Source organism: Chlamydotis macqueenii, chromosome 2 (genome assembly GCF_036417535.1).
Source record: "Chlamydotis macqueenii isolate bChlMac1 chromosome 2, bChlMac1.mat, whole genome shotgun sequence".
NCBI lineage: Eukaryota > Metazoa > Chordata > Aves > Otidiformes > Otididae > Chlamydotis > Chlamydotis macqueenii.
The window spans coordinates 128,183,199-128,210,918 of record NC_141557.1 but is presented as its reverse complement, the minus strand read 5'-3'; the positions used below and the strand labels follow the sequence as shown (position 1 = coordinate 128,210,918).

Below are 27,720 nucleotides of genomic sequence, written 5' to 3'. Positions count from 1 at the left end.
TCTTACAGCCCTGAAGGACTGTGGAAATTATTTTTGCATCTTGACAAATACAAAAATGCTAGCAACTAAAGAATTGCTTTTGGATCTAGATCACTTTCTGTCTACAACTTTCTGCCTGAAAGTATGTGATTTCAGAACAAATGAACTATTTTGTTATAAGGTTTCTGGAATGAAGCATTTTGATTCTTCAATGTCACATGGCATTTTGTTTAGAAATTCACTATACTCTTATTAAAAACATGTCTTTCATTAAAAAACACTAAGAATGCAAGGTTTCATTTCAACTTGATTTGCTATTTTTTCACCTTTTTGATCTTACCTTCCACCCCCGAAACTAAAATATTTGCTTGGAGGTAACCTGAAATGATCCTCTTTCTCTCCTTGATTTTTCAATTTGGGCAGTGAACCAAAAAATCAGTTATATGCATAACAACCATTAATATCTTTCTAACTTACTTAATGGAAAACATTCAAAGGCCTCCTGGAACATCATCCAAGTGTTTTAACATTTTCCACCATAAGAAAAATATGTGAAAATCACTTCTGGCTGGTACGTCCAGGTTGTACTGAGTTATTTAGTATACTTTTGAAATCAAATCTATCTTATTTTTATATGTATAGTAAATTTTTAAAGCAGATGGATTTTAAACACTTTAATAATTCATAGAAGTATTAATCTTATGTCCTGAAACCAAACCAGTTTGTCCGTGTGCATAAACATGTCAGATGACATATATGCATGTGACAAATATGTGGAGAATATAGATACTCATCTATACAGCACTGAGGGAAAGGTTAACCTCATAAGGCTCAAATTTTTAAATGCTACAGAAAGTCACAAAGTGAAAAAGGGCTTTTGATGCAAGTTTTTTACCTGTATGTCCTTGCATGTATTATTAAATCCTTTTATCGTGGTGATTAAAGCCTTCCATGGCAGATTTTGATAAGCGTATTTTTCCTAAAGTCTGTAATTAAATGCAATGAATGCTATTAAATAATATTTGTTAACTCATTTTCCAAACTTGTTCCACATTCTGATATTGTTCCAGAACCAGTACCTTGTCTGAATTTAAAGTATTTTCTGCTTGGCAAAAATTACTGAAAGACACGTGATGAAATGAAGTAGCAAATAACAATTATTTCTCACCTAGCTCCACATCTTGATCATCTGTGAGTACAAGGATGATATTTGGTCTGATATTTTTTCGCTCCTGCTGCACACGTCCTCTGAACCTCGGGGACTTGATGGTGGAACACTGACTTGTTAGCAATTCAGTCCCAAGTACTGCCAAGATGAGTGCAAACCAAGAAGACTTCATAGTAGTTCCAGTATTTCAATGAAAAGACCGATCCAGAAGTGCCTGAGCTCTAGTTTTCAAGACCTGTAGGGAGGAAAAGAAATTCTGTTCAAGCAATAAATAAACTCCCAGTCATACAGTTAAAGGACGACATTTAGGGAAGTCAAGCCTGACACATACCATTTAACATGATTACAAGCCATATTGTTGAATAAAAGCTTTATTCTGTCATTTTCTAAGAATAAACTCGGTCATTCTGCAACTACGCTTTCTCAAATAATTTTTGCTTGAAGTCATGCCACTGCCTCTATTTTGTATAGACATGACTTCTGGTATACTCCTTACAGTGCTGCTTCTCCTACACCCCACGCTTCTTTTTATGCAGCTTGTTCCTTACATTCAGTACCTGGGTGCAGTAAAAATTGCTGGGATGCAGACGTGTTCAGAACATCTGTAGGAGGAGCCCTGTAAGAAGGAAAAAGCAGAAGCCTTGTCAGTCAAAGACCTCAGTACTGTGGCTGTACTTCAAAGTCTCAGGAACTGTTCATTACAGCTTTTTTTTCCTCTGTCCTGAAAGAAAAGAGTAGAAAAAATTTGCATTCCCCCCAGCTCCCCTCCTTCAATTAATATTATACCTACGCAGCAGTTAGATGGCACCTTGGCTGCTAGAGATAAAGGACGTATATATCATGTTATCAAATGCAGGTGCTTTTCCAACAGTTATAATCAGCCTGAGATTCTGAGAATAAGAGTTTATTCCAGCGTATGGCACCTGGCAAGTGATAAAGCTATTTTAGGTTAACTCACCTGCATGAGCGACTAAACCCTTACAAAGCAGAGGGGAGAGTGTGGCTGTCATTTGCAATCTGCATTGGATCACTACACGAAAAGTCATCTTCCCACTAACAAGAAAGCTCATATTAAGTGACAGTCCAGATGATCTTACCCAGCATTGTGAAAGAGTAACTGTCCCTCAATCAATCAACGAAAGACCCGAGTGCCTCATCCATAATGCACAGTACCTTTGGCACAGGCTTGTCCTCGATACTCTGCTTCCAGTCTCGGCTCAGTACATTATCAGAACCCCCTCTCCGTGCCTGTCAGTCAAACAGCCTTGCTTTTGTAAGACCTGATGCAAGCACAGAGGCTTGGCTTTGCTGCAGCAGATTTAAACCTGTGACTGAAAATGACTGATTGGCCTGGGGAGGAATGGATAGCCACTTACACTTTTAACATTTTTGGCATTACTGACTGAAGCTCTGCAGAACCATCATGTTACACAAGGGAAGGGAGGGGATATCTGGGGGCAAAAAGGAAGAGGGTGGGAAAGAAACGGTGGAGTCATGCCTGCTCCCTCCAGGGTATTGACCTGCCACATACATTCCTTCTGTTTTTATTTTGGGACTATGGATAAAGTATGGTGATATCAGTCAATAAAAAACCTCCACAAAACCACCCAAGCCCAAGAGCATTCAAGAGGTCTGCCCAAGGGGAACTCTGTGTGGGAACTGGGGTGCACATTGCATAATTAGACTGAAGCACAATTCACAGGAAGATCTGTGCACCCACACCTGAGACTTCATATTCAGACATGAAACATTAACTACAAACAGATTAATAAGCAGAAATAACTTAACGAGAACAACACAGAAGATAAAAAAGGGCCTCATCACTCACCTAAAAATGCATTAATAGGAAGGTGCTCTAAATTTCAGGGGAAGAAGCAATAGGAGAGGGAGGGGATGTGACTTGGTGCTGGACTGCTAGAAAAAGGATCGTGTTCTTGTTTTCACATACACCTTTTATTTTAAGCTTCGCAAGCTAAACAGTTTCATGCTCCTCACGCTGGCAGGCTGTAATTACACCAGAAGAGTGTGAATGTCTTTAAAAGGAAAATCCAAGTGTCTGTTGCAGAGAAATCCTGTCTTTCATTGTCTCTGCATCAACAAACAGTCCAGCCTCCGACTAACATTAGAGCACTGCAAAGCCAGTACAGGGGATTGGCATTTAACGTTCAACGCCATTTTGGTGATTATACAACATTCAGATAAGTAGACTGGAAGTCTGTAATTAGTCTGGACTGTCTTTTAAAAATACTTCAATTTCCATGTATTTGTTCTAAGTCACATAAAAGCTGACAAAAGCCCTGAAGACCAGGGTTACCGGGTAAGTCAGCTTTCTTCTGACAGACACCAGACACCACATGCTCTTGATGCAAAAGCAGAAATACAATTTCTCTACATGTCTGATCTTTAAATAGCAAAACTTTGACTCACCTCACAAAGCATGAAAGGCTACATGAAGTGAGACTCAATGTTTAGTTTCTTACCTCAGTTGTACCGTACAGCAAACTTTTTCAGACAATGTTGACCCAGAAAGCGCAGTCATCCTGACTGCACTAAGCAAACATTGGCACCAACGTATTTGAATAGTCCCTCACAGGACGAAACTGCAAGTTCCTGACAATTGCACCTCAATGCTAATAAAATTTACATTAATCCAAATGAACGTTAACAAGTGTTATTCATTTCATGCTATTTGGGGTATATTAGTTAGTTTTTAAAGAAATCCTTTTCCTTTAGCAAGTTAAGCAAGTCTTTTCTAGGAAAAAGAGCATGAAGGGGTTTTTTTCCAACTCTAATTTTTTCCCCTTGATGGACAGAGGAAAATATCAGGGTCAATCTACATGTATAAAATTAATGATTCAGGTTTCATTTAATGGTTCTTGCACAAGCTCTTGTGCAGTAATGCCACCTTTTCTTGCTTACAACTGTTTCAGTTTGGGGTACGACAAATCTTGATTAAACGGCAATCTCTGGCAACTTGTGCTCTTACAGCCTCTTTCCCAGTTCTAGAAGGAAATGAAGTAAAGAAAGCTGTCAAAATACAGGCTTGATAGGGAAGACAAGGCTGCAATGTTTGTGTTGGATACTGACTGAAAGTCTACAAGTGCCCCTGCTGACACTGTAATTTATTTTGAGAAATAGACAAATATAGGAGAAATTCTAAAAGGGACCTTTTCAAATTCACATGGGGAAGTAAACTTAAATTTTTTTTGCAGTGTGCAGTGTTCAGAAATCAAGACGATACTATAAAATGCTTTTCTCTAGCCAAGTAAACAAGTGGTGACTATAACTTCTGTATACATTATAGAATTTAAATTTAAATGGTATTTTTCCCATAGAACATACCTATGACAACTGAAATGTAGTCAGTAAATAAATAAAACTAGAAAAATTCAAAGAAACTATTTTTCCTCATCTGGACATATTCTTTTTTTTTTTTTTTTTTTCCTCCAGAGGAGCACAAATTCATAGTTTCTACTCACCTTTCATGGGATAAAATTTGAAAACCTGGATCTTTAGTTGGTTCTATGCTGCTAGTACTATAACAGAAAGGTCAAGGACTCGTTGGCATGGAGAATTAATTACCCATGAAACTTGAATTACATCAGCAGGGCAGTGCACAGAAGGGCTACAGTGCCACTTCGTGTAATGTGGCATAAAAACTAGGAGGACTTTATTTCTAGGTCTCTTAAGAGAATATCTTTCAGTGACTAGGATGAAAAGCAAAAGGCAGAACAGTATCTTTTAAAACTATTCATAGATTTTATATTTATTTTGACCAAGAAATGTTTAAGATTTTTCAGTGCATTGGCTGAAAGTGCTTAATTTGGAACACAACAGAAGGTAGTCGGTTTTCAAAAAAGAGCATTTTCCCTTTGAAAATCCACTTTGTTCTCATGTCCACATTTTCTATGATGTTCACTTAAAGTGCCATTTCATGTTTGACCAATAAAAATCTGTCCAGAATCATACACTTTTTTAATGAAACAGGGCACTGAGTATCCACAAGTATACTCCATTACAAGCTTTAAAGATGTATTGACTTCTTCATATTTAATATTTTACAAATGTGGCTTCCACATATCCTGTGGGAATCTAGCTTACATGAACAGATTACTTTCTTGTTTGTAAATCTGAAAACAAATGGGAGGATAATAACTAAGGATACTGGACATATGTCTGTCCTCAATACCATGGGCTCTGCAATGCCCCATATCAGTAATTCACAACCAAGCAGCAACAAAGGGCAGACAATTTTGTCTTCTCGGCACCACACTTTTGGTGTTGCCTTTTGAGTACGAGCAGTGAGGACAGCAGATCATCCAGAGTCGTTGGTTAAGGCCTGCTGTTCTAATGGTCTTTCCTTAGAAACAAAAATGGACCAACTCTTGCCAATAAAGGAAACAGCAGTAATAATAATAATTCTAGTAATAATGTGGACTGTGATTGTGGAGCTTGAGAACCGGAATTCCAGTTTCTGTTCCCCTGATATTAGCAATAAATGTGCCCAATGAATTGAGAATGTAAGGTGCCACAGGGATACTAAACCAAGAAACTCCTAATGAGGCAGCAATCTTGTGGTTAAGTGTTTTGTTCCTTATTATTATTCAGTATCTTATTGATTATTTCTCTGTATTTAGATTCCCCTGGCTCCAAAACCTGACATAGTTGTATATAATTAAGATATAGTCCACAAAGGAATGTTTTGCTACTTAGGACATGTTTGAGATTTGCTGACAAGTGCTAGGAACTTACACAAAAATATATCAAAACCACAGAAAAGAAGCATAAGGCTTTGTCATTGCAAGTGATAAGTTGCCTTATTTCCTTTATGCAAAAGATCATCTTGGATAATTTCTTCTTGCAGGTTTCTCTGATAAATAAATGGATAAAACAAACAACAAAACATCAGATATCAATCATCAGAAGAAAATGAGCTTTCCTTCCTCATCCCAAGCAGAGGAGCACTATCTTCCTGTGTACTTTACCAATGATCTGCTGACTTGACAGTTTTAGCTTTGATGAACATTTTTACAGAAATATGACCCCAGTGTTCTCTGTTTTCTTAAAATCAGACTCTTCATAAGAAAAGTAGAAAGGCAAAGAACAACAAGAAGAACTATCATTATTCGTAAAAAGCAGAGTAGGAATTCTGCTATTGACAGTGCTTTGTAATTTCCAATATGACCTTGGACATCGGTCACATTGGTGGGCCACCTGGTCAGCATAATTTCAAAAACCTGTCAGTCTGCCTGCAGTGCTAGAAATCACTCTTGTTGGCATTGTGTTAACTGGAGGTAGCTTCATCCACGAGTGCTTCTACAAAGGTCAGATTCAGTAGTTTACACCTACCATTTTCAGTTCTTTGCTTTAAAGTGAAATGTGTCTACCTAGCAATGCTGCTGTACTCATGGATGTTTTGCATACATAGAAACTCCAAGGTGAAAGGGAGTTCAAGGGGTTTTCTCAGTCACAGACATACAGCTTCTGTGAATCTTTGGTGTTTATGTCAAAGGGTGGACGGACCTCTCAAAATCTCACATAGTCTGAATCATAGCAGGTGTGCGGTTAGAGATGCAACAGAATAAGTAATTTCATGAGATTAGTAATTGCATGAAGATTGTGCAGACAGATGGGAATTACATAATAAAAGGTTAGGGAGGCAACATGTTCATCTGCACCAAAGCAACCTAACGGTTCAGAAGTCTTAAATCTCTCCTTAAATCACATTGCCTTGACGACTAGAGGGTCGTAACACCCTGCAACAAAAATAACTCTCAATTTCACTAATACAGTGAAGCACTTAAGTGGAAAAAGCTGTTGACAGATGACTGTTTTAAGTGTAGTAATGTTAATGCTCTTCTCACATCTTACACTTCTATCTTGCATTTAAAAGGCAAACACTGCAATCTCAGACTACCAGGCATGACCGCATAAATCTGCAGGTCAGTTTCCTGTGGGAATATCGAGCCTGCAGCCATGGGAAACACATTTACAGTACAGCAGAAGTCAGGAAAAAGCAAGACCTACCATCTCTTCTTAAAGGTTAATCCCTTAATCTTAGTTGTAAAGTATAGGATTTACAGTAAACACAAAGAATGTAGTTCCTATCTGGGTTTAATCTAATCATTATCTATTGGATTTCTGACACGCTTTACTTATCAATCAGTTATCTGCTCATCTTCCAAAGGTAATCTCTCTATTATAATGATGTATCATCAATGCCTCAGGCTAGATTAATTTAAAGTAACTATCATTTAAAGTAATTGCAGGTAGGGAGAATCACAGCCCTATATTACATTTTTACATTGTAATTTTGCAAACAGTTACAGACAGGAAAGGAAAAAGCCTGCAGTGACTTGAAAGTATTGAAAGTATAATGCACACTTGCTAAAGCACTTTTATAGCTTTGTACAGGTTAAGGGATATTCTTAGTAAGTAAAAGTTCCCAACACTTCTTATGTCAGAGTAAAACAACAAACTCCAATAACATTTTAAAAATACATAGCTGTAGAAGAAATTATCTGCCTTTGAGAAAAAGAAAATGTCTTTGATTTAATGCAGTTAATATAGTTGAACAAAACATTAAAGAAAATTAAAACCAATATTTTTATATTAACTTCAAATCTATGTAAGTTTTAAAAGAAAATTCCCTTTTCTTTTAAGTAAGAAGAGTGCCTACTGCTAAGTTACAAACCTCTAATAATATATAGTTCCTTAAATTTATTTCTCACCATCTGATTTACTTTGTTTTAGAATTTCATATTTCAACACAGCCAAGAAGTGCACTTGTCATACAAAAGACCCCGGTATAATTGAGCCAGATGACGTGCCTCACAAGTAAAATCAACCATTCATGAAAGCTGGTCACCAGAGGCCATTTCAAACAATGCACATTTCAAAGTAATCTAAAGTAATCCCTTTTCTCTACTGATTTGGTTTCCAGGCAGTCTTAAGCACATGTGTGCAGCAAACAGGAGGCTTATTAAAACCTGATGTTATATTGGAAGTTATAATGCCATTGCCTTGTGATTGAATTCTGTGTCTGTTAGTCTTCAAAGTGAGGGAAAAAAAAATCAATTAAATTTATATGCTTATTAAACATGAGTGTCATGATACGTGCAGTTTATTAGCACTTGCTGAATAATTAAGACCGAGAAAGATAATTAGATGTGCACTAGGCTCCAAACATGCTTCTGATATCAGATTGTTTTTACCTTTAAAGAAAGTGGCTTTCCAGCTACCAGGTAATACAATTTCTAAAAGTCTCCAAGTATTTTTCAAATATAAAGAGTAACTGTGCATGAAGGAATTTAAGGTAATTTTAAAATTCCATTTTAAAACTGCATATCTTTGCTATATCCCTGCTCACTTCAGCAGTGTGGGGCATTGTGAAAGTATATTGTACAGTAATACACTGATGGTCCAGTGGTCCAGTAAGTGGTCTTGAGTTGGGAGACCATATCACAGAGGTGAATGACAGTGACACAGTTTGCACATTTCTTTAAGTTCCCATTTAAGTCCATTGGCTTTAGAAACTGTGCAAGAGCATAGCTTTTCATATCTCCTTTAGATACAGAGCTCTTTCAACATAAAAAGCTTCCTTACTAGATATGTTTACTTCCCCTCAAAGATCTGCGACTCTGTTTGAAAGATGGATTTTTTTTTTTTATTTGGTAAACAGTTTGTTTTCCTAAATAAATGGCCATGACTAGCTTGAATATGAATACAGCACCTTTAGTACAGAACATGTATGGATCTACATATACAGAAGAATACAAAGAACATGCCCAGGTTAGGGTAGCTTGTGCAGTCATGGATGCACATGCCCCATGGATGGATGATCTTGGGTGGAAGCTGCTCTGGCCGCTCTCTTTGCTGACTGCACAGCAGGAGCTCATGGGGACCAGAGGAGTCTATGTAAGGATTGAAGCATGAGGAATTGGTATGCATCTATGCAAGTGTGTGTATGTAAACAGACAGAGCACCTGTACTCCTAGGAGAGGATCTCAGTTGTACTTTTAGCTATAACGCAGAAGGATGGACTTCTCAGAAACACCACAGGAATTTAGTTAGGTGCCATCCCCAGGCTAACAAGGAGACTCAGGCAGTTCCTATAAGTGCTTTTGAAAAACTCACTCTACTATGTTAGAGCGCAGAAAGTGAGCTTATTCATAGCATCACTACTTTGTGTGCTTACATGCACAGTTAGCATGCTCATACGCATGTAGATCCACTACAGACTGCATATGGTAGCTGCTGACTCTCACTTCCAGGTCTGCAGACCAAGCCTAGTTTTTTTTTTTTTGAGTAGCCCCATTATATTCAAATGAGTTTTACTCTCAGTAAGTTCAAACTGAATTTAATAGAACTACTAAGAGAAACTTAATGGATCAGGTGTGAGTACCGTTTATTAAGCAAGATCTTTCTTATGAGGTTGCTTTTCTTTGTCAAGCAACTTTTCCAGCCCTAACACAGTAAAAATTTTACCTTCACTGATAGAAATGTAAAAGCTCCTTCACAGACCAAGAAATGCTCCAACCAATAAGCTCCTCCCTGACAAATCTGCACTACAGAGAAACCAGCCTACTAATAACAGTAAACAGACAGTCAAACCAAACAAAACAATCTGTTACAAAAACCAGATGCTTCATATCCTTTTCCATAAAGAGTAGTCAGCAAGGAAGTTGCACTGACTCGAGGCACTGCTGAGAAGCTCATCACCCCTGCTATCGATCCTACTTTTAATTGCCTTTGTAATCAGGAGGCCCTCAGTGTTCCCCAAGCTCCACAACCTGGGGGGTACAAGGTACAGCCCCAGCCAAGGAACACAGGGGACTTGTGTCTGCTATCAGAATAATCCTTCTAGTTCCCTCGCCTGCCGTCACCTCACTGCCTTACAGTCCCCACTCAAGCACACACCTGTGTATGCTTTGAGGGGATTCCCAGGGTCAATTGCAACTGACTCACCGCTGGGAAACTCAGAAAGTCATCTCCATGTGGCCTCAGTCCTGTGCCAGGAGTGTTATAGAAGCCATGTCTTACCAGGTGAAAAAAAAATTTTGCACAGAAATGGCAGCAAATATAAGCAAGGAATATGACTGATGGAGTTTACTGCCCGTCATAGTTTAGCCCCCCTTGGGACAAAGCTACGCACTCTCTCACTCATTCCCCCACTCTCCAAGGGAATAGGGAGAGATAATATAACAAAAAAAGGCTCAAGGTTTGAGATAAGGATAGGGAGAGATCCTTAAAGCTACTGTTATGGGCAAAACAGACTCGACCCGGTGAAAACTATTTCTTTATTATTAAAACCAAAGCAGGATAATGTGGAAGATAACAAAATAACTTCCCCCCATCCCTCCCTCTTCCCAGGCTTAACTTAATTTCAATTACCTCTACGTCTTTCCCCCGCCCCAAGCAGCACACAGGGGAACAGGGAATGGGGGTTATGGTCAGTTCATCACATGTTACTTATCACTCCTTCCTCCTTGGAGGAAGAACTCCTCACATGCCTCCCCTGCTCCAGCATGGGGGTCCCTCCCACAGGCTACAATCCTTCATGAACTGTTCTGGCATGGGTCATTTTTTTCATGGGGTGCAGTCCTCAGTCCCTCAGGAACTGGCTGCCCTAGCGCAGGCCCTCCATGGGCCACAGCCTCCTTCAGGCATCATCTGCCTGCCCTGGCATGGGGTCCTCCATGGGCTGCAGGGGGACAGCCAGCCTCACCATCGGCTGCACCATGGGCTGCAGGGGAATCTCTGGGAGGAGTAGCATTACTCCTCCTACTCCTTCTTCACTGACCTTGGCATCTGCAGCCATTCCTCTCAAGAAATTCTTCACCAGCAGCTCTGGCAGACGCATCTCAGCTTCTCTTCACATTTCCTCTCCTCTCCACTTCTTGCAGCTGGGCTGGGCCGAGTCAGGCCCAGTTGGCCGCCCAGTGGGAGGCCAGAGGGTGAGGCCTGCAAGGCCTACAAGGCTCGCACCTCCCCCTCTCTGCTTCAAGTCAGCTGCTTCACATCTTACTTCTTTTAATTATTTTTCCCCTTCTTAAATATTTTATCACAGAGGCATTATCAGGGAACATTCTGTCACCAATTGGCTTGGCCCTGGCCAGCAGTGAGGCTGCCCTAGGCCCGGTTATGTCCACTGGACAAAGGGGAAACCTAGCAGCTTCTTACAGAAGCCGCCACTATAGCCCCCCCTCACTAAACAAAACGAACACGCTGCCAAATCAGGTGTCCAAGTCCTTACTTAGACCCTGATACATGTGTTCTGCTGTGCAAAATAAATATGTCTGCTGGATTCAACAGGACTCCTCACCTCCTTAAAACAACCTCCTGCAGGCTCTTCAAGAAATCCCTAGTGCAAGGATGCTTTAAGATCTTTGCTGAATATTTCAAAATAAGCTGTCACTGGCACATGAGGAAAGGCAAAAATGTACAAAGCATCTGGACACTGAATTTCATCTGAAAATCAGCATTCCTATAAAAAAAAAGCCTGAAATTAGAGTCATATTTCCCTGTTCAGGGACAAAATATACCATATACAGTTTATCTGTCCAAGGAATACCAGTTGTCTCAGCCCAAGTTCTGTAAATCTGTTTTCAAAGAGGTGTTTGAAAATAATATTCAGTCTGAGATCTAAGAGACTCAAGAATGACTTGTTGAAATTATTCTGTGAATATCTCAGAAAACATTTTGAAAGGGTAGCACATATAAAAAATGTGCCTTCATTTTCCAAGTGAAAATGCCTGTGGAAAGACTTTCTTCATCTTTAAAGCGCACATACAGGTATTTCAATTTCATAGTCCTGACTTCTGTAGACGAGAGAGCAGTTTTAAAACATGTAAGATGAGGCTGAATACATTCAAGCACACATATTTTTATTTCCAGTTCACTTGTTATTAAGCAAAGTTCATTTTTTAGCAATGAAGAGATATGATTTTATATAATCCTTATAAATGATATATACCTTGTGTCTTTATAGATAGTTAATTGTAAGCCTGCTCATGAGCCAAGAGTGTATTAAGGTGCCTGACATAGCACATTCCTGGAAGACAGGAGTGGAAATCGGTAATCATTAGATAGACCAGGATGTATCAGAAAGCACTCTCAGATAACAGAGAGGAGATAGAGACGCAAAAGACCGAACTGCAGTGCTTTTCTTCATTTTATGTAGGAAGGAATTTGGGAGGCATCCCAGTTTACAGTGATTATTGTGGGGAAACGATCAATGCTTGCTTTACTGGATGTTTTTTTTCTAAATGTAGATGAGATGTTCTTATATGAAAGGTGTCTCATAAACTGCATCAATGACCCAATTCAGGAATGCTTAGACCAACATATAGAGAATCTACTTCTTTGTCCTTAACAGGCTCAGCTGTGAGGTCAGACCAGGCTGCTCAGAGCTTTACCAAGTCAAGCTTTGAAAAGCCCCAAGGATGGACACTGCCCAAATGCTCCGGGGCCCTGTTCAACCACTTGACTGTCCTGAGGGTGAAATCTGTTTTTTGTTATGTCCAGTCTGAACCTCTTTTGTTTCAATTTATGTCCATTGTCTCTTGTCCTCCTGCCATGCATGGAATGGGGCTCCGTCTTCTCAGTGAACCTTGCTGTAAGCGCTAGGAGGCTGCTGTTAGATTGAAGCTGTCTCTGCTCCACACTGAATAACTCAGCTCCCACAGCCTCTTCACACAGGGCAAGAGTTCCAGCCCCAACCATCTTGATGGCCCCCTGCTGAAATCACTCCAGTTTATTGACATCTTTCCCATATTCGGGACCCGGAACTGTTAGGTGCTAACAAGTACTGAGTCAAACACATTGTAATATTTGTTTAAAGAGGTATTGCTATTGTTTAAAGATGGAGAAGTGAGCTGAACTAAGTGAAACAAAAATTTTGCAGAGTGTTTCACTTGTAAAGTGAATGAATCAGTGAAGATTTTGAAACAATTAAATTGAAAAACATGAAACCATGATTTTTCTATTTCTGATTATGTCTGAACTTTTTGTTTTATTCTCAGGACCAGAAATGAATAGTGCCATTTAAAAAGCTAGTTTTGTTACAGTTGCAGACTGACCAAACTCCTTTGAACTGGGAAGAAGTCTTCCAATCATACAATCATAGAACTGTTTAGGTTGGAAAAGACCTTTAAGATCATCAGATCCAATCATTAACCCAGCACTGCAAAGTCCACCACTAAACCATGTCCCTGAGCTCCACATCTACACATCTTTTAAATATGTCCAAGGATGGTGACTCCACCACTTCCCTGGGCAGCCTGTTCCAACGCTTGACAATCTTTTTGGTGAAGAAATTTTTTCTAATATCCAATCTAAACCTCCCCTAGCTCAACTTAAGGCCATTTCCTCTCGTCCTGTCACTCATTACTTGGGAGAAGAGACCAAATTATTTCACTGGTCATTGCTTCAGCAGAAATTTAAACTGATTGAGACATCATTTTGTTTTGTTTTGTTTTATTTTGTGTTTTTTTTTTTTTTTTTTTTAAATGCTAATGAAACAGAGTGATTTAAGTAGTCAGGATTTGGAAAAGAAGTGCAACTTTATATATGAGAAAAGAGAGATTTGAAATCTCCTCTGTCCCAAGCCCCATGTAAATATAAAGAGCACAGCTTGAATGAAACAAATGATCTGACTGGTTTCTGATGAGCTAGGTGGTGTAAATGTTTCACACTAACCACACTGCACACTCATAACATAGGAGCTAATTCATCTGCCATGAATGCATTCCTGTGTATGTTGTCCTTTAAAATAAACAAGCAAAAATGAGTAATTTATCAGGAGTTAAATGAATATTTTTCCAGTGGGACTCCTTCGTCCCATATGGCTGATTTTAAAGTCTAAATGCAGGCATCTTAAATGCTACATCCTCTCTCTCACTATGTGAAACAGTTATTGCTTTAAAATATGGAATTTCAAGTTTTTAGTGCTGTCAACAAGTTCCAATTGTTCCTGAAAATATCATTCACGCTGCTTATTAGTTTCTTAGAAGACTACAAAACTCTTAACACAGAGCTGCAGACAGTGAATAATGATAATTTTCCAAACCCTCTATTTACAATGGCATTGCTTTTGCAAAATGTGTTTCTTTCTAGATTTTATTTAAGAAATTTTGATAGAAGGTTTACAGCTACAATAAAGCAGTTTTAACAGGAAAAGTCTCCTGGAAAAAAAAAGGCTAATCATAACCAGCTCTGCAGGTATTAAATTTTACAAAAAGGTATTTCTTAATACCTTAAAATCTGTCAGAAACATATTATTCTTTAAGATATCATTATGATCTATTACCATCACAATGATTAATATGTTTCCCTGAATTGTCCTATAGTAGGAATGAAATTATTAACTTGCATTTGTTCCCGCAGAATCTTTCCCAAGTATGGGCAGGCAGCTCTGATCTTAAGTTTTTAGTAATAGACTCTCTGAGACTGAGAGTCACAGGTTTCTTATACTAACATGGTCTCCAGATAATTTCCCTCCAAAATTAGAGGTGCTTTCCATGACTTACAGTGAAGAGCAAACAACGCCTCTTGGACAGAAGATTCAGAAAAACTCTCCAAGGAAGTCATGACATAATCCTCCCTGTTTTCTGCCTAAATATTTTCCTTTGTGGCAGAACAATTCAACACTGAACATTAACACAGAAAAACTTCCAGACTGAAAATGCTCTGGGTTTTTTTTTTGCGTGCAGTGTCCTGATGCATATCTGGAAACTGTAACTTGCACCTAAAGAAAAGCATGAACACTGTTTGGAAAACCCAGTCAGTGTGGTGGTGTTGGTAAACAGAGATGCAGTGCAAAAGACTTCCAAGCTACAGAAGGGAGGATACCCTGAAAATACAATATTTTCTTATCTCTCTTCTTTTATTCAATTTTATAATGTACTTCTATAAAATTTCTTAGCATCTCCTTTAAAAGTAGAGTGGTTTCAAGCAGAAGACATACCCTAAATCCCCTCCCCAGACCTGCAGGATGGAGATGACAACACCTATATAGCACAGAGCATAATCCACTGCTCAATCATCTGACTTCTTTTTTTTTCATTTTACTGAAAGCCCCTAGAAACTTACCTCTTCCCTAGCTGGTGAAGTATCTTTAGATTATAGAGATATTAACATCTAGACAAAAATATACCAAACATTTTGGGGTGTAAGGGGAGAGAAAGGATCTGAAATTAAAAATGTGTTATGCTGAAGTATCATATGGCACCAGATTATGTTTCCATTATCTCCTCCATTTAAAACTCTGTTGACCCCTGGTCAGAGGCATTTGCCTTACATTGTAACTATTTGTAAGACTCTTCCACCTTTCTTTGCGTGATTTTCTCTCCAAAACTAGACCTTTATTACAATATTGAGTTACATATTCAGGTTTTCACAGAGAAGAGCTGGGAAAGAAATACACTGACATGTCAGAGTGTTGGCATGTGTTTCTTATGTTCACTAATGTAATTTTTATATATGTGCAAATTAAATCCTGTGTTTCAGGTAGCACCTATAACCACATTTTCAAGGCACAGCATGGGCCCTGTTGGCCTAGGCCAGGATGGGACATAGGCCCATGGGTGGGCCCTGCTTAGCAGGGCCCATGGCTTGGAAGGGTCGGAGGGAGCCCAGGGGACTGAAACGGGGTCCTATGTCATAAGCAGTTGTGGGGAGCCCTGTGGGGCTTGGAATGGGGTCCTGTGCCTTGGGCAGGGAGGTGGATGCCCCAGGGGGTGGGCAGGGATGGGCAGGGGCAGGCAGGGCCAGCGATGCTTCATGGCCATGACATGCACGGCCAGCAACAGCATCGGTTGTAAATGAGTGAAATAGTATCTATCCAGCTGAATGAGAATAAAAACCCATTATCTATAACTGCAGAAATATTGCCCTAAAATTTGCAATGGACAAGTATGTTTCACCAGGAAATTATTAGGGACACATCCACAGAATCCACTATTCTGTGGGGAAGGGTATAAACAGCAACAAACAAACAAAAAAAAATTGTGATATAGTAGAACAGAGCATGTCACAAATCATCACCTTTACTAGTATGATAAAGAGCAATATATTTATTATCAATTATCTTCTATGGTTTAACATTGAGTTCTGTACAAAATATATATCAACTGTTAACAGTCAAATGATACAGGTTTTAGTTTACAGGTGAGGACACAGTGGGAAGGCAATTTTAGGAAGCAAATAACCGTAACCAAATAGCAAAGAGCTTTTGCTAATACATTTTCTGTTTAGTGTGAAATTGCTCTTAAAACCAAGGCAGCTGATTGACTAGACAGTGTGATGAATGTCACAAGTTAGCATCTAATATCTGCCTAAGGTGTATGACTGAAAAACTACTCCTTATGCCATATGTTATGGAAATGTCCTGTTGAAGAGGACTTTTGGACAAATTTTTCATGTGTCATTCTCTGTTTGTAAACTGCACGTGGGATATAACACTTTCAGTATTTTTGCATTTTATCTTACATAACATCTTTTATCTAAGTTCCTTGATTCACTGTGAAAACCATTAGCTAACTGAATATCACTGGTATAAACAAATTAACATAAAAACTAACATAGAGAAGGATCAACTCAATTACTCTGAGTCTAGGCTAGGCTTTCTGCCTACTCCCAGACCTGAGGCTCAGATGGAAAACCTTAACTTTTCAATCTGAAAAGAAATTTCAATACAATTTCATGTTTTGGAAAGAAAAACAAACAAACAAAAACTTGGAGGGGCTTGTTTTCTTTGCACTGTGAAATGAAAAAATCTGAATCCTTGAAAGCTGAACTGTCATCCTCTGGCCAGCTCTACCTTTAATGAAAGACATAGTGCAGATCATATATCCCTATGATATTAAATAACAAGTGTTGTAAGTCTTTAAATGACTTTAAACTGAAAGAGAGTAGATTTAGATTAGATACAGGGAAGAAATTCTTCACTATGAGGGGGGTGAGATGTTGGAACAGGTTGCCCAGAGAAGCTGTGGATGTCTCATCCCTGGAAGGGTTCAAGGTCAGGTTGGAAGGGGCTTTGAGCAATCTGGTCTACTGGAAGGTGCCCCTACCCGGGGCAGGGGGCCGTTGGAACTAGATGATCTTTAAGTGCATTCCAACCCAAACCATTCTGTGATTCTATGATTCTAAGTACAAGGCCACCCTTAAAACCCTATGATATTACTACTGAGGATGTTATGCCAGAACGACTTTCCAAAACTAACACTATTCTGCAATTTATTATGGATGATGACACGTCAAGCTAGACTGGACTGTGATCTTGGATCCTAATGATCATCCAGGTAAACCTCCTCTAAGACGTATTCCTGACTTGTTTCCATTCATCAACCTTACATTTGAGCTGTGACTGTCTTACACTAATTCATCTCTTTACTTGTAAACTGATCACACACTATTCAGGTATTGTTAAGGGAAATGATAAGCCGACAGTGCCATATTTGGGTCAATGTTCAGAGTAAAACCATGGTTTCTCTTACTGCTGTGTTTTGGTTCTTTGCTAGATATATATATGCAACTGTCAGACGTTCTGCATTTAAATACTCCTCAACATCATGTCTTTTCTTGCTTTGAAGACAAAGAGCATTTAAATTGCATAATCTGCAGGACATTCAGTCTTGGGTAATATCAATACCAGTGGGTACTAAAATATGACATATTACTTGTGCTGTGTTGGGAACTATTGTGGCAGACGCATCATCTGTTAACTAGGCAAGGGCAGCACATCATGAACAACTCGTAAGTTCTCACAGTCGTGGCAGCAGATTAACTTGCTGATCTCACGGTCAGGCCATTGTTATTATCCTGATACTTTGTTCACAGGTCCCTAGACTACAGACTGTCACAGAAAAATAGTCCTCACAACATGCTTGTGCCTCAAGGAACAGCTCTTGCTGGCATTTGAAGAATTTAATGATAGTCACCATCTGTTAATGTTCTGGTTTTTCACTGGCACAGGCCAGACACAGGTAAGATGTTCCCTTCTCTCCACCATTACTAGAATTGCTTTTGAATCTAATGATATCAACTGACATCTGAACTAAATTTATGCTCAAGCATAAAGCAGCAGAAAAAGAGCCTAAAATGACTCTCAGCATAAAGGCAAGGTTCCTTAGCAGAAAGGAAGCCATCCTGTAGACAGGGAAGCCAAGATGGGAGGAACCAGGAATTACTATTCCAGTGAGAAAAGATTGTTAAATGTCATTTTCCTGAGTCTTTTCTATACATGTAACATTCAGTAAAAGGAAACTTTTATGATCTAGTAATCAAAGTTTTCTCTACTTCCACAGCCAACTGTTACTGCTGTTGTCAGCTGTGCTGATAATGAAGTATCTCCCTATCACTTTTGGGAATTATTCTGTATCTTGCATTAACCAGTGGTTATAATTAACATATTATTCTTATTAACTGGCCTTCTAGGAAAGGATGTTGACAGTTGAAGATGGGATACAGCTATTAATAAGCATGCAGCCTCCTTTATTTACAAATGTTTCCTGAAATCCATAATTTTTCTCTGATGCTCAGTGGTTATGCATTCAGTGAATATTCCCTGCCTTTCCCCTTCCTCCAAGAAAATCACATAATGTAAACACATCAAAGCAGCTGGCTCTAAGAAATTAGCAAGTGATCACCCTGTGGAGGGTCTCTCTGTCTATGAGTACTACTAATAAGGCAATAAGTATGAGAGTTTCCTCAGTGTGTAATTGCTTACCCTCATCTCAGCAGGTTTTTCTTTACTTAATCGTCAGCAAAATAACCGATGTAAATCACGAAATAGTCTAGTTGTTTGATCATTCCCTTTCTTTGTGTTAGGCCTTTGATATTTAACCTCCCATTTCAGTCAGCTTTACAAGCATGTTTTCCAGAGAAACAGTATGTCTCATTTGATGCTGTATTAATCATTTGAAGAGAACATGTATGTTGCTAGGCTGGCAGTAAGTGTATGCATATGAAAGCAGGCCCAGTTGTGGGCCACAATGAGGTCCTTCTGCAACAGACCAAGAGCTCTTCATCTTTATTGACCTAGGGAGCAGGTCAGATATGATGGCTGGTGTAACAAAGACATTTCTTGAATACAAAAATGCCTTTGCAGTCACATCAGCTAATCAGTCTGAAAATCTCCGTTTTATTTGGCTTTAAAATACTTCAAGATAACAGCACAATACAGCTGACATGCTAGAAGAAAGGCTAATACTTAATCTTTTCCAAGCCATGACAGACATGCAAATTAGCATCTAATTGGAGATGGTAAGCCTTTTGGCAAACTCTAAGTTATCTCCACCTACTAACTAAAGCAACAACTAACTCCAGAAGAAAGTAACTTCACCAGGTAAATAAGAGACTTGCATCTCTGTTACAAAAAAGAAGAAAAGTCTTCAAGGTAAGCAATGGGCTAAGTTGTACCTGTTTTGCTCTGCAAACATTTTTCTTTTCACTCAGCTTGTGAGAGAGCAAGTAAAGTGCATGCCAACTATAGCATATTTACCAGTTATTTTCTATGATCAAGCAGATGGTGGTGAGCTGTGTGCAAAAGGATCCTGAAAAGCAGTAATTTAGGATCTGCCTGGCTTCATGTAAAGGGTAGTGACTTTCACATGGATCACAACAAAAGAAGGAGAATACTTTCACCGTTTCCCTGTCCTGTGGTACCTTACCCAGCCTGACCTGAAGAACAAAACTTCTAAGGCCACCATAATGGAAAATTAATACTCTTACATGTATTTATGTGTTACATTGGAGGTAAAAACGTAATAATACTTACGATAAGATTTTAAATGAAATTTTATACGACATTTTCAGAAGAAGGAAAACCTAGAAGTATCAATATTCTTTTCTACAACAGAATAAGCTCTCACCCATAGAGATACACAACACACTAAAACTGCTCAGAGATTAAGTTATGCAAGTTATGTGGCAAATATTATACGGATCTTAGTTTCTATCCTGCTTCATGGGATGAAAAGGAGCGTTTAACTGCTTGGCTCTTGCTGTTCTTAAATGAAAATCCAGTGCTTCATTAATATTTATCCCTTTTTCTTCTAACTCTACTATACATGCTCTCTTCTGGAGTTTCAGGAAAACCAGCAATTATCACATCAAAGGTCATCAGTCCACCAAGGAAACTTCAGTCCTTAACTGATGGAGAATTGCTGCAGCTTTTGCAAACATCTTGGATCAGGCGAGCAAGTGTTTTCCCTCCTCCCTTCCCTCCTATGACTCTTGTTGGTTTTATTTAATCAGCTTAGAAGACCTCCTTAGTTTTCCTGTGATGCCATAATACACTATACTAGACATCAAAAAGATTTTTATACTGCTGTTATATTTATATAGAGGGAATAAAAGAATAACAATGATTTAACCATGCTACACAGTAGGTCCAGTCTGAAACACTCTGAAAGACTCTGCTTAAATTTCCCAAAAGATATTTTTGTTAAGCTCCGTTCTGAAGTTATTGGCAACACTCTCAATTACTTTAATAGTAGCAGTAGAGTTAAAGAACAAAGGTGATCCGTGCAGATGAAAATGACAGAGATGTTCAAGTTACTGAACAGCAGAAATCAGGAGAACCACTGAAAAATGAAGAGACTACTCCTGCCAACAGCAAGCATTAAATAAGAAAGATATGAGTCAAACTCTCATGATAAATCAAGAAACTGGTCTTAAAATAATGATATTTTAAAAAATAATAAATGCTAGGTTCATGTTACTTATCTTTTGGCTTCATAGCTTTTATGGTTGTGCATTTTGAAAGTTTTTTTGGCAATCCTAAGTCCTAAAGGACATTTCTTTTTTTCTTCCAAATAAGAGACAAGTTTTCCTAGAATCATGTGATGCCAAAAATGAGATGTCTGATAAAGCAGAGAGTGTTGCCAATGCTAAAAAATGTGTTTTCTTCAGGGGTGAAGAAGATAGTTCAGATGACACACAATATGAAGGGCAGCACACTCATCTGTATTTCCAGCTTCACTGGAGAATAGATGACCAAACATCATTAATTCTGAGTATTACTTTTTTTGGCTCTTGTACCTTTGCACAATGAATTGATTTAAGCATGTAGGAATCTTGACGCTAATCAAAACATGACTTCAGTGTCAGGTAGCCTGCTAGCTTGGGCAGTTTACCTCCACTAAAACAAAGTATCATTCAGTGCTTTAAAAAATCATTAAAATAAATTAAGAAATTTGGCAGAAATGTCAGGGAATACTGCTCCACTTCATCTAAAGTATCATTTCTTTCTGACTGCTATTTCTGGCTCTGATCCTTTGCACAACTCCTGTGGCCAAGTCCCATTAAATAACAGTCTTTCCTACTTTATGTGTGAAGCTGGGCAGGCAATTTGCCTTCACAATATTGTAAAGGGAAACAGAATAATTTTATCCAACTTACTACTTTAATGTAGTTCGATTTAATCATTTAATCCATGCTCCCCAGTGCCTCCCTTAAAGACAGAGGATAGGAGGGAACGCTCCTATGTGCTGAGCTAAGACAGCTATAGATTTCTAAAGCATGGTTTTAATTTCAATAGAACTATAAGTTTGTAATTCTGTTTTTCTCTTCTTTACAACAAACTAATCTCACATCTGTAAGGGTGGGGACCCATCTAAGAAGCCACAGAACCATACAAAGCTAAAATTTCAGCCCTTTTCAGCTCTGCAGCCCTCCTTACCAAGACATGAGCTGGTGTGTCCCTCCTGCATGAGAGACTTCCCTCATCATGCACTAAATCATGTAATGGTTTTGGTGAGGATCTTGTTCTTGTATGCATTTTGACAGGGCGGAAGGGGAAAAGAGGGAGACAGGCAGAAGAGTTGTTTCTTCTCTCAGACAACAGAAAGATCTGCTGTCTTCTTACTGTGTGCTGATAAGGTTGGGAATGCTGGTATTGCTACTACAGCTTTGCATCACATAATTGCCTTAAGTTCCTTGGACACCCTGCTAATGCAGGGCCTTCTATGCAGTTAATTTGATTAAGGTAAATCTAGTAAAGTGTTTTTACTGAATTTTCATATTACTGCACCTACTCCTTGGGTGTTCAAGAGTTCAGGGTGGTTGGCCTAGCAAAGTAAGCTCAAGAATCAACTAGGTGCATTTTTGTATAGCAATGGACTATGTAAAAAAGTGACTTGAAATGTTAAACAATTGGTTTCTTCGAATAGCTGAAGTGATTGAACATTTGAACTTAATTTCGGAACATGAATATTCTCACATAAAATACAACGAGCTGAGGAATTTTGCCTATGGCTATGGTATGAATGAACTGAATCATCCCCTGAAAAAGAGACATTTCTTCGATATTCAACTGAGCATGTAAACTACAAGAACTGGTATAGTATAGCAACAGACAAGCTGCGATTCAAGCAGTGAAATTTTACTGTTTTGTTTTATGATTAGTACATTTGGCCACACTGATATTATCAGCTTCTTAATTCCTAGTTACTGTGCTGTTTTTAGGCCTGTTAATTTTGTTACAATTCAGTTAGATTTGACAAGCACAGCTGAAAGTAGCCACAGAAGCAGCTGAAAGAGTTTCGCTCAGGTGCACTGAATGTCCATTCAGGTGAGCGGAAAGCTTCTTGGGTAGAGAAGCATTGGTAGCAGACAAAGGACGCTGAGCTGCCCTTAGATTAGGTCCTAGGTGAAAAGAACAGCAGAGACCACAAAGGCTTTTCTAAAAAAGCTTTCTTTTGTAAAAACGGTGACACCATTCCTCTTTGATAAAACCCCGCTATCAGCATCAAAACCTTTATCCCATCAACAGTCAGCTACAGTCCTATGGCGTGCATGGCTAAGAGCTGTTAGAAACACACTAAGGCTGTCAAGCTGCTGCAGAACGTTTGTCTCTAGGAGAGTTACAGGACAGAAATCATGCACTAACAAAATCTGCTCTGTTTAGTTGTTTCTGGATGGTGTGATAAGCACTGGTTTTAATCTACAAAGAAACTTTCGGAATTTCTTGGTTCTGAACATTGTACTCCTTGGACCACGTCTTTTCCTGAATTGCAGTTCTGCAATGGAGACACCTTGAAGATAGATTAGTTTACCTGCTGGATACACTTAAAGGTTCTGAAGCTTTAGGGAAAGATGCAAGTTTATGAAACAGAGAATAGGCAGTGTGGTTGTGGCACAGGGACTTCTGTAGTCTGAGCTTTCTTTTTCCACCAGACTGAGGAAATTCAGTTGAAGAATACGGTATCTGGATTACACCAGTGGGAAGGGCAGAGATTGTACAAAACATATTGGGTTTTGCATTTTAATTAGTTTATAGTCTGTCTATAGGCTAGCACAATCACAGTGAGATCAAAAGGAAATGCCCCTAAAGCTTCATGTGAGATACAATATTCTTACTTATTGCCCCCAGGCACTGCATATTGCAAGACTGCTGCTTGTCTAGGTACAAGGCCGTGACTAACTGATGATTAATTAGCTTAACTCATACTCTCATCAAATTCACTATTTTCATAAGTAATTTCTTAAATGACTTAGATCATGTAGACAAACTCAGGTAATTATTGACATAGTTCAAGTAATTCAACACTTCTAGCAGAAAGGCTCAAAGAAATACAAGCAGACTGAAGTCTTACCAAATGTACTTAATGAAGTTTTCTCTGGGGTCACAGGCAATGGATTTTTTTTGGCTCCAGAGAGCTTTTAGAATCTGTTCCACATGGTATGTCTTTGGTCCTTGTTTTGATAAGACAAGATTAAGGGACTTGCCTAGGCAATTACCAAGACACGGTTGGAACTACCTGTATTTATGGGAGTTCTCAATGCATTTAACAGAAAATACTGACACTAGTGTCTTTCTCAGTTTAGGCAGTGTCTTAATTTTGCCAACGTTTACATTAAGTATCTAGGACGTTTTGGTCAGAATCTTGTATACAGTCACAATCTAGAAATACTTGCTGTATGTGATTGTTACCATGTGGGTCAACAGGGGAATATGCTGTCAAACACCAACCACAAATGGATCAGACCGTATTCTAATGATAAACAGAACCATCCCAATATAACTCTTATTTATCTTTCAAATTATGAAGCTTTATTAATTAATATTTTTTTCAAAGTTCTTGATGATAAGTTGCTATAGAAATTAAAAACCTTTGCTTCCGCATAATTAAGATGTTTTTCTTCTTATATTTTCTCTAATTAAGTTTCAGTCTTGTCCACGGATCTTCATTTCCCATTGTCTAACAGTGTGTTTGAGGCTTCTAGATTTCATTTTTACAAAAGCTAACATTATAGTTTCAGAAGCTCCACTACTTGGAAAAGGACTTTTGAAAAGAAAAATGAAAATAGAGAATTGAATATACAATCATAAAGAAGCTGGGGGAATATCCCAAAAGTTTGTTGTCCAGAATTCTCTGCTTTCAGCAATACAAAATTAAGGGCAGCTAAGAACTTCATTTGGAAGTGCCTCCACCAGATATGAAAACAGCAGGCTTCAACCACAGCAACTTTCACAGCTATCATAAACAACTAAGATTTTAATAAATCTGAGGCTAGGCTTTCAAGGTTATTCTAGAACAAACATGTCTCACTGTTAGATGAAGAAAGTACATGTGTATAAATGTTAAAAGTTTGGAGAAATGGAAAGAATCAGTGCTGGAGCACTATTTCATGCCACAGACTTTCAAAAGTTGCCCAGATCATCGTATCAGTGTCAGTCTAGGATTGATGTATTAATGTCTCCTGATGTGAAGTACAGTTTAGAGATGGATACACATAATTAAATGAATCTCTTATTGGCAACTTAAAAATATCTATCCTATAAATCTAAGTAAGCACTAAAAGCTCTTCAATCTATAGATATCCAGATGGGTTTTGGAGCACATGGATTGCTCTGACTGAACACAGGTCCATGCAACTCCTCCTGGCACATCAGAAAGACACATCAGTGAAAATAAAAAAGCCTGAATGAACTATCTGAAATCTTGTGGCACTGTGCCTCCACTAATAAACCACAAACTCTTTTTCTAGAAAAATGGACCATGGTGCAGAAGCAACAGCTTCACCCCCCCTCCCTCCCCCGCTCCCCAGCCCTTTGTCACCTGCCAGCCTCAGGGTTGCCATCAATGCCAGCCTCAGTATGGGCTTGGCAGAGCAGCATTGAGCTCAAATTAATAAAACCCAGCTGGATACAGGTTGAGACCATCAAGAGCCTTTGTGTTTCCCAGGGAACTGGCTTACCATGGAGCCAGATAAGATTCATACGGGCTTATTAGCTCCAGCTCTGTGTAATGCAAAAGCAGCTGTACCGATTATGGAGTTGAGATGCTCCTGGAAGAAGTGTAGCCACATTCATGTGGCTCTGACCTTCAGCTAATATCTGTGGCATGAATAATCTGCAACATATGGATAATCAAATGCTTCTGAATGGGTGCACAACCAACATATCTAGTGAGGCAGTGCTGAGACAGAAGAATTTAAGAGATTTAAGTCTAAAAGAAATTTAAACCCTTCTTTATTTCTAGGTTGTCAGCAACTTGTTTTGCACTGAAAAAACAAGACTGAATCTTATTATATAAAGGAAGGAGTTTTATTACTTATAGGCAGATTCACGTTCATGCACAGGGTCAAGCACAAAAATCTATGAACCACTTCCTATCTGTTTTGACAACTTGTCAGTGCTTCCTAGGTCTTAGGCTGAGCCTTTCTCAAGGTAAGAACATGCCTCTGAGGACTCCACCCTGCTTAGTGCTAAACAACTTCTGAAGGTGATGAGTGCTCATACTTTATGGTACTAATCATTATTTGGAATTGCTCCGTGTCTACAGGACTAGCTCTCTAACTTCTGGTTTTAATATTTTCATTGGAAATGAGTAAATGTAATTGACTTATGTAATGCTTAATGGGAGTTAGCATTACTAAATGCTTACTAAGCACTCTAAATATCTCAATAATGAGAAAGATATTCTAGAGTTACTTGCCTCATGAAGGAATATATATCCCTTTTGTGATAGGTAAATGGATATAAAAGTTAGTTAGCCATACACTGGATTTTAATTACCCCTGAGGACCACATAACAGAATAGGCTGTAATTTATTCATGTAAAATGACAGCAGTTTTAATCCAATCGCTGTCTTTACTTCACACATACATCTGTGCCTACTTATATAATTACACTGGTTGGGATTCACGTCCATGTTGTAGAAACCTAGATTTAAATCTCAAAATGTCGATATCACTTCATGAGGTAGGTGTCTAAGCTCCCATGACAACGACAGTCAGAGAGGAATCTAGTCTGTACAGTCAGGGGAACCTGGAAACTATTTATCTGTTCAGGTGCAGCTCTCCAAGCCCCAGCTGGCTGTATCGACTCAAATGCTGTTGCCTATAATGGGAGACCAGACTTGCACACACTAACACCTACATCTAGGTCTCTCAATCCCACCCAATAGATCAGGTAACTGGTGTCATTCCTGAGCTATTGCTTAACCCCTTTTACTGAAAATATATTCTTTCAATATATTGAAAGAAGTTTAGGATGTAATCAACCTACTGTACATACACGGACTAAAATCTCTGTGGAGGTGCTCCTTTGAGTCGTACTTAAAGGTACAACTATTGTACAACTACGAAAGGTACAGAAAAAGAGGAAGAGGATGAAAGAGTGGGAGGATTTATTAAAGTTTCATTATTTTCCATCTTGTATCTGGGGAGTCAACGATAACCACAAGAAAACAAGGCTAGAGATTATATCTATGTCTTTATCTACCTACAGGCACACACACACACATATATATGCATTATTTTCCTTTCTTATACATGCATTTAAAACTCAGTAACCTTATTTCCTCATGAGGGTAGAGAAAGCATATTACTGTCCAATAATCTGCAGTAGGGAGGTAAAAAATAGACTTGAGTTCAGATGCATCCATTGTAATCCCAGATTTTAACAATATAAGCCGATATAATACTGTTGCCTTTGAAAGAGTGACAATGACAAAGGACTTAACTTGCAACACTAAAAATATTCACTTACTGCTTTTTCCTATCCTTTAGGGAAGCTGTGGCTGAGTATGTAGTGCTACCGTGAGGGAATGCCTCACACAGTTTTGCCCTCTAATGCTTTTTTACTTTCTCCTGAAGCCATATACCGTACATGGTCAATATACCATCACACTAGACTGTGCTCTGTTCTCCTTCCTCTGCTCAGCTGCGCTAAGCAAGCTAAGGAAGCTGTTCAGATGATAAATTGTGCTAAGAAGAGCTTGGGGGGGGAAACTATTTTGCATTTTCAGACCACATTTAGTCTCCTTTTTCATTTGCCATTTTTACACCTTCCACAGCTTTCTACAAAGGTAAAAAGGCAACTGGGAAGAGAATAAAAAGGAAAAGGTTCAGGGTAGTGTTTAAAGTTAGGGAAACTTTGATTAAAAAAAATATGATTAGAGGAAAGTGAGAAAGCAGGCAGTGAAACAAGTGGCACAGATGTGAGAAAGGCATGTCCATGCACGACTCTGTGCTGATTAAGCTAATCAGGTTCAGTTAGACCCCTGCATGGACACCTCTGTGAACTGTGACACATACGCGAACAAACGAACAATCTCTA

At 38.7% G+C, this 27,720-nt stretch overlaps 1 protein-coding gene across 2 annotated transcripts in view; it reads right to left on the bottom strand.

Annotated features, from left to right (window-relative positions):
* Window positions 1–27,720, bottom strand: part of SULF1 (sulfatase 1) — a 130,761-nt gene that overhangs the window by 67,616 nt on the left and 35,425 nt on the right. For both annotated transcript variants that reach the window (XM_086740924.1, XM_086740923.1), the window contains exons 5-6: window positions 1,705–1,763; window positions 1,148–1,382 (exon numbers count right to left, since the gene is read on the bottom strand). In XM_086740924.1, the coding sequence (XP_086597050.1) occupies window positions 1,148–1,319 (172 nt within the window). In that variant the 5' untranslated portion in view covers window positions 1,320–1,382; window positions 1,705–1,763. The remainder of the gene's footprint in view (window positions 1–1,147; window positions 1,383–1,704; window positions 1,764–27,720) is intronic.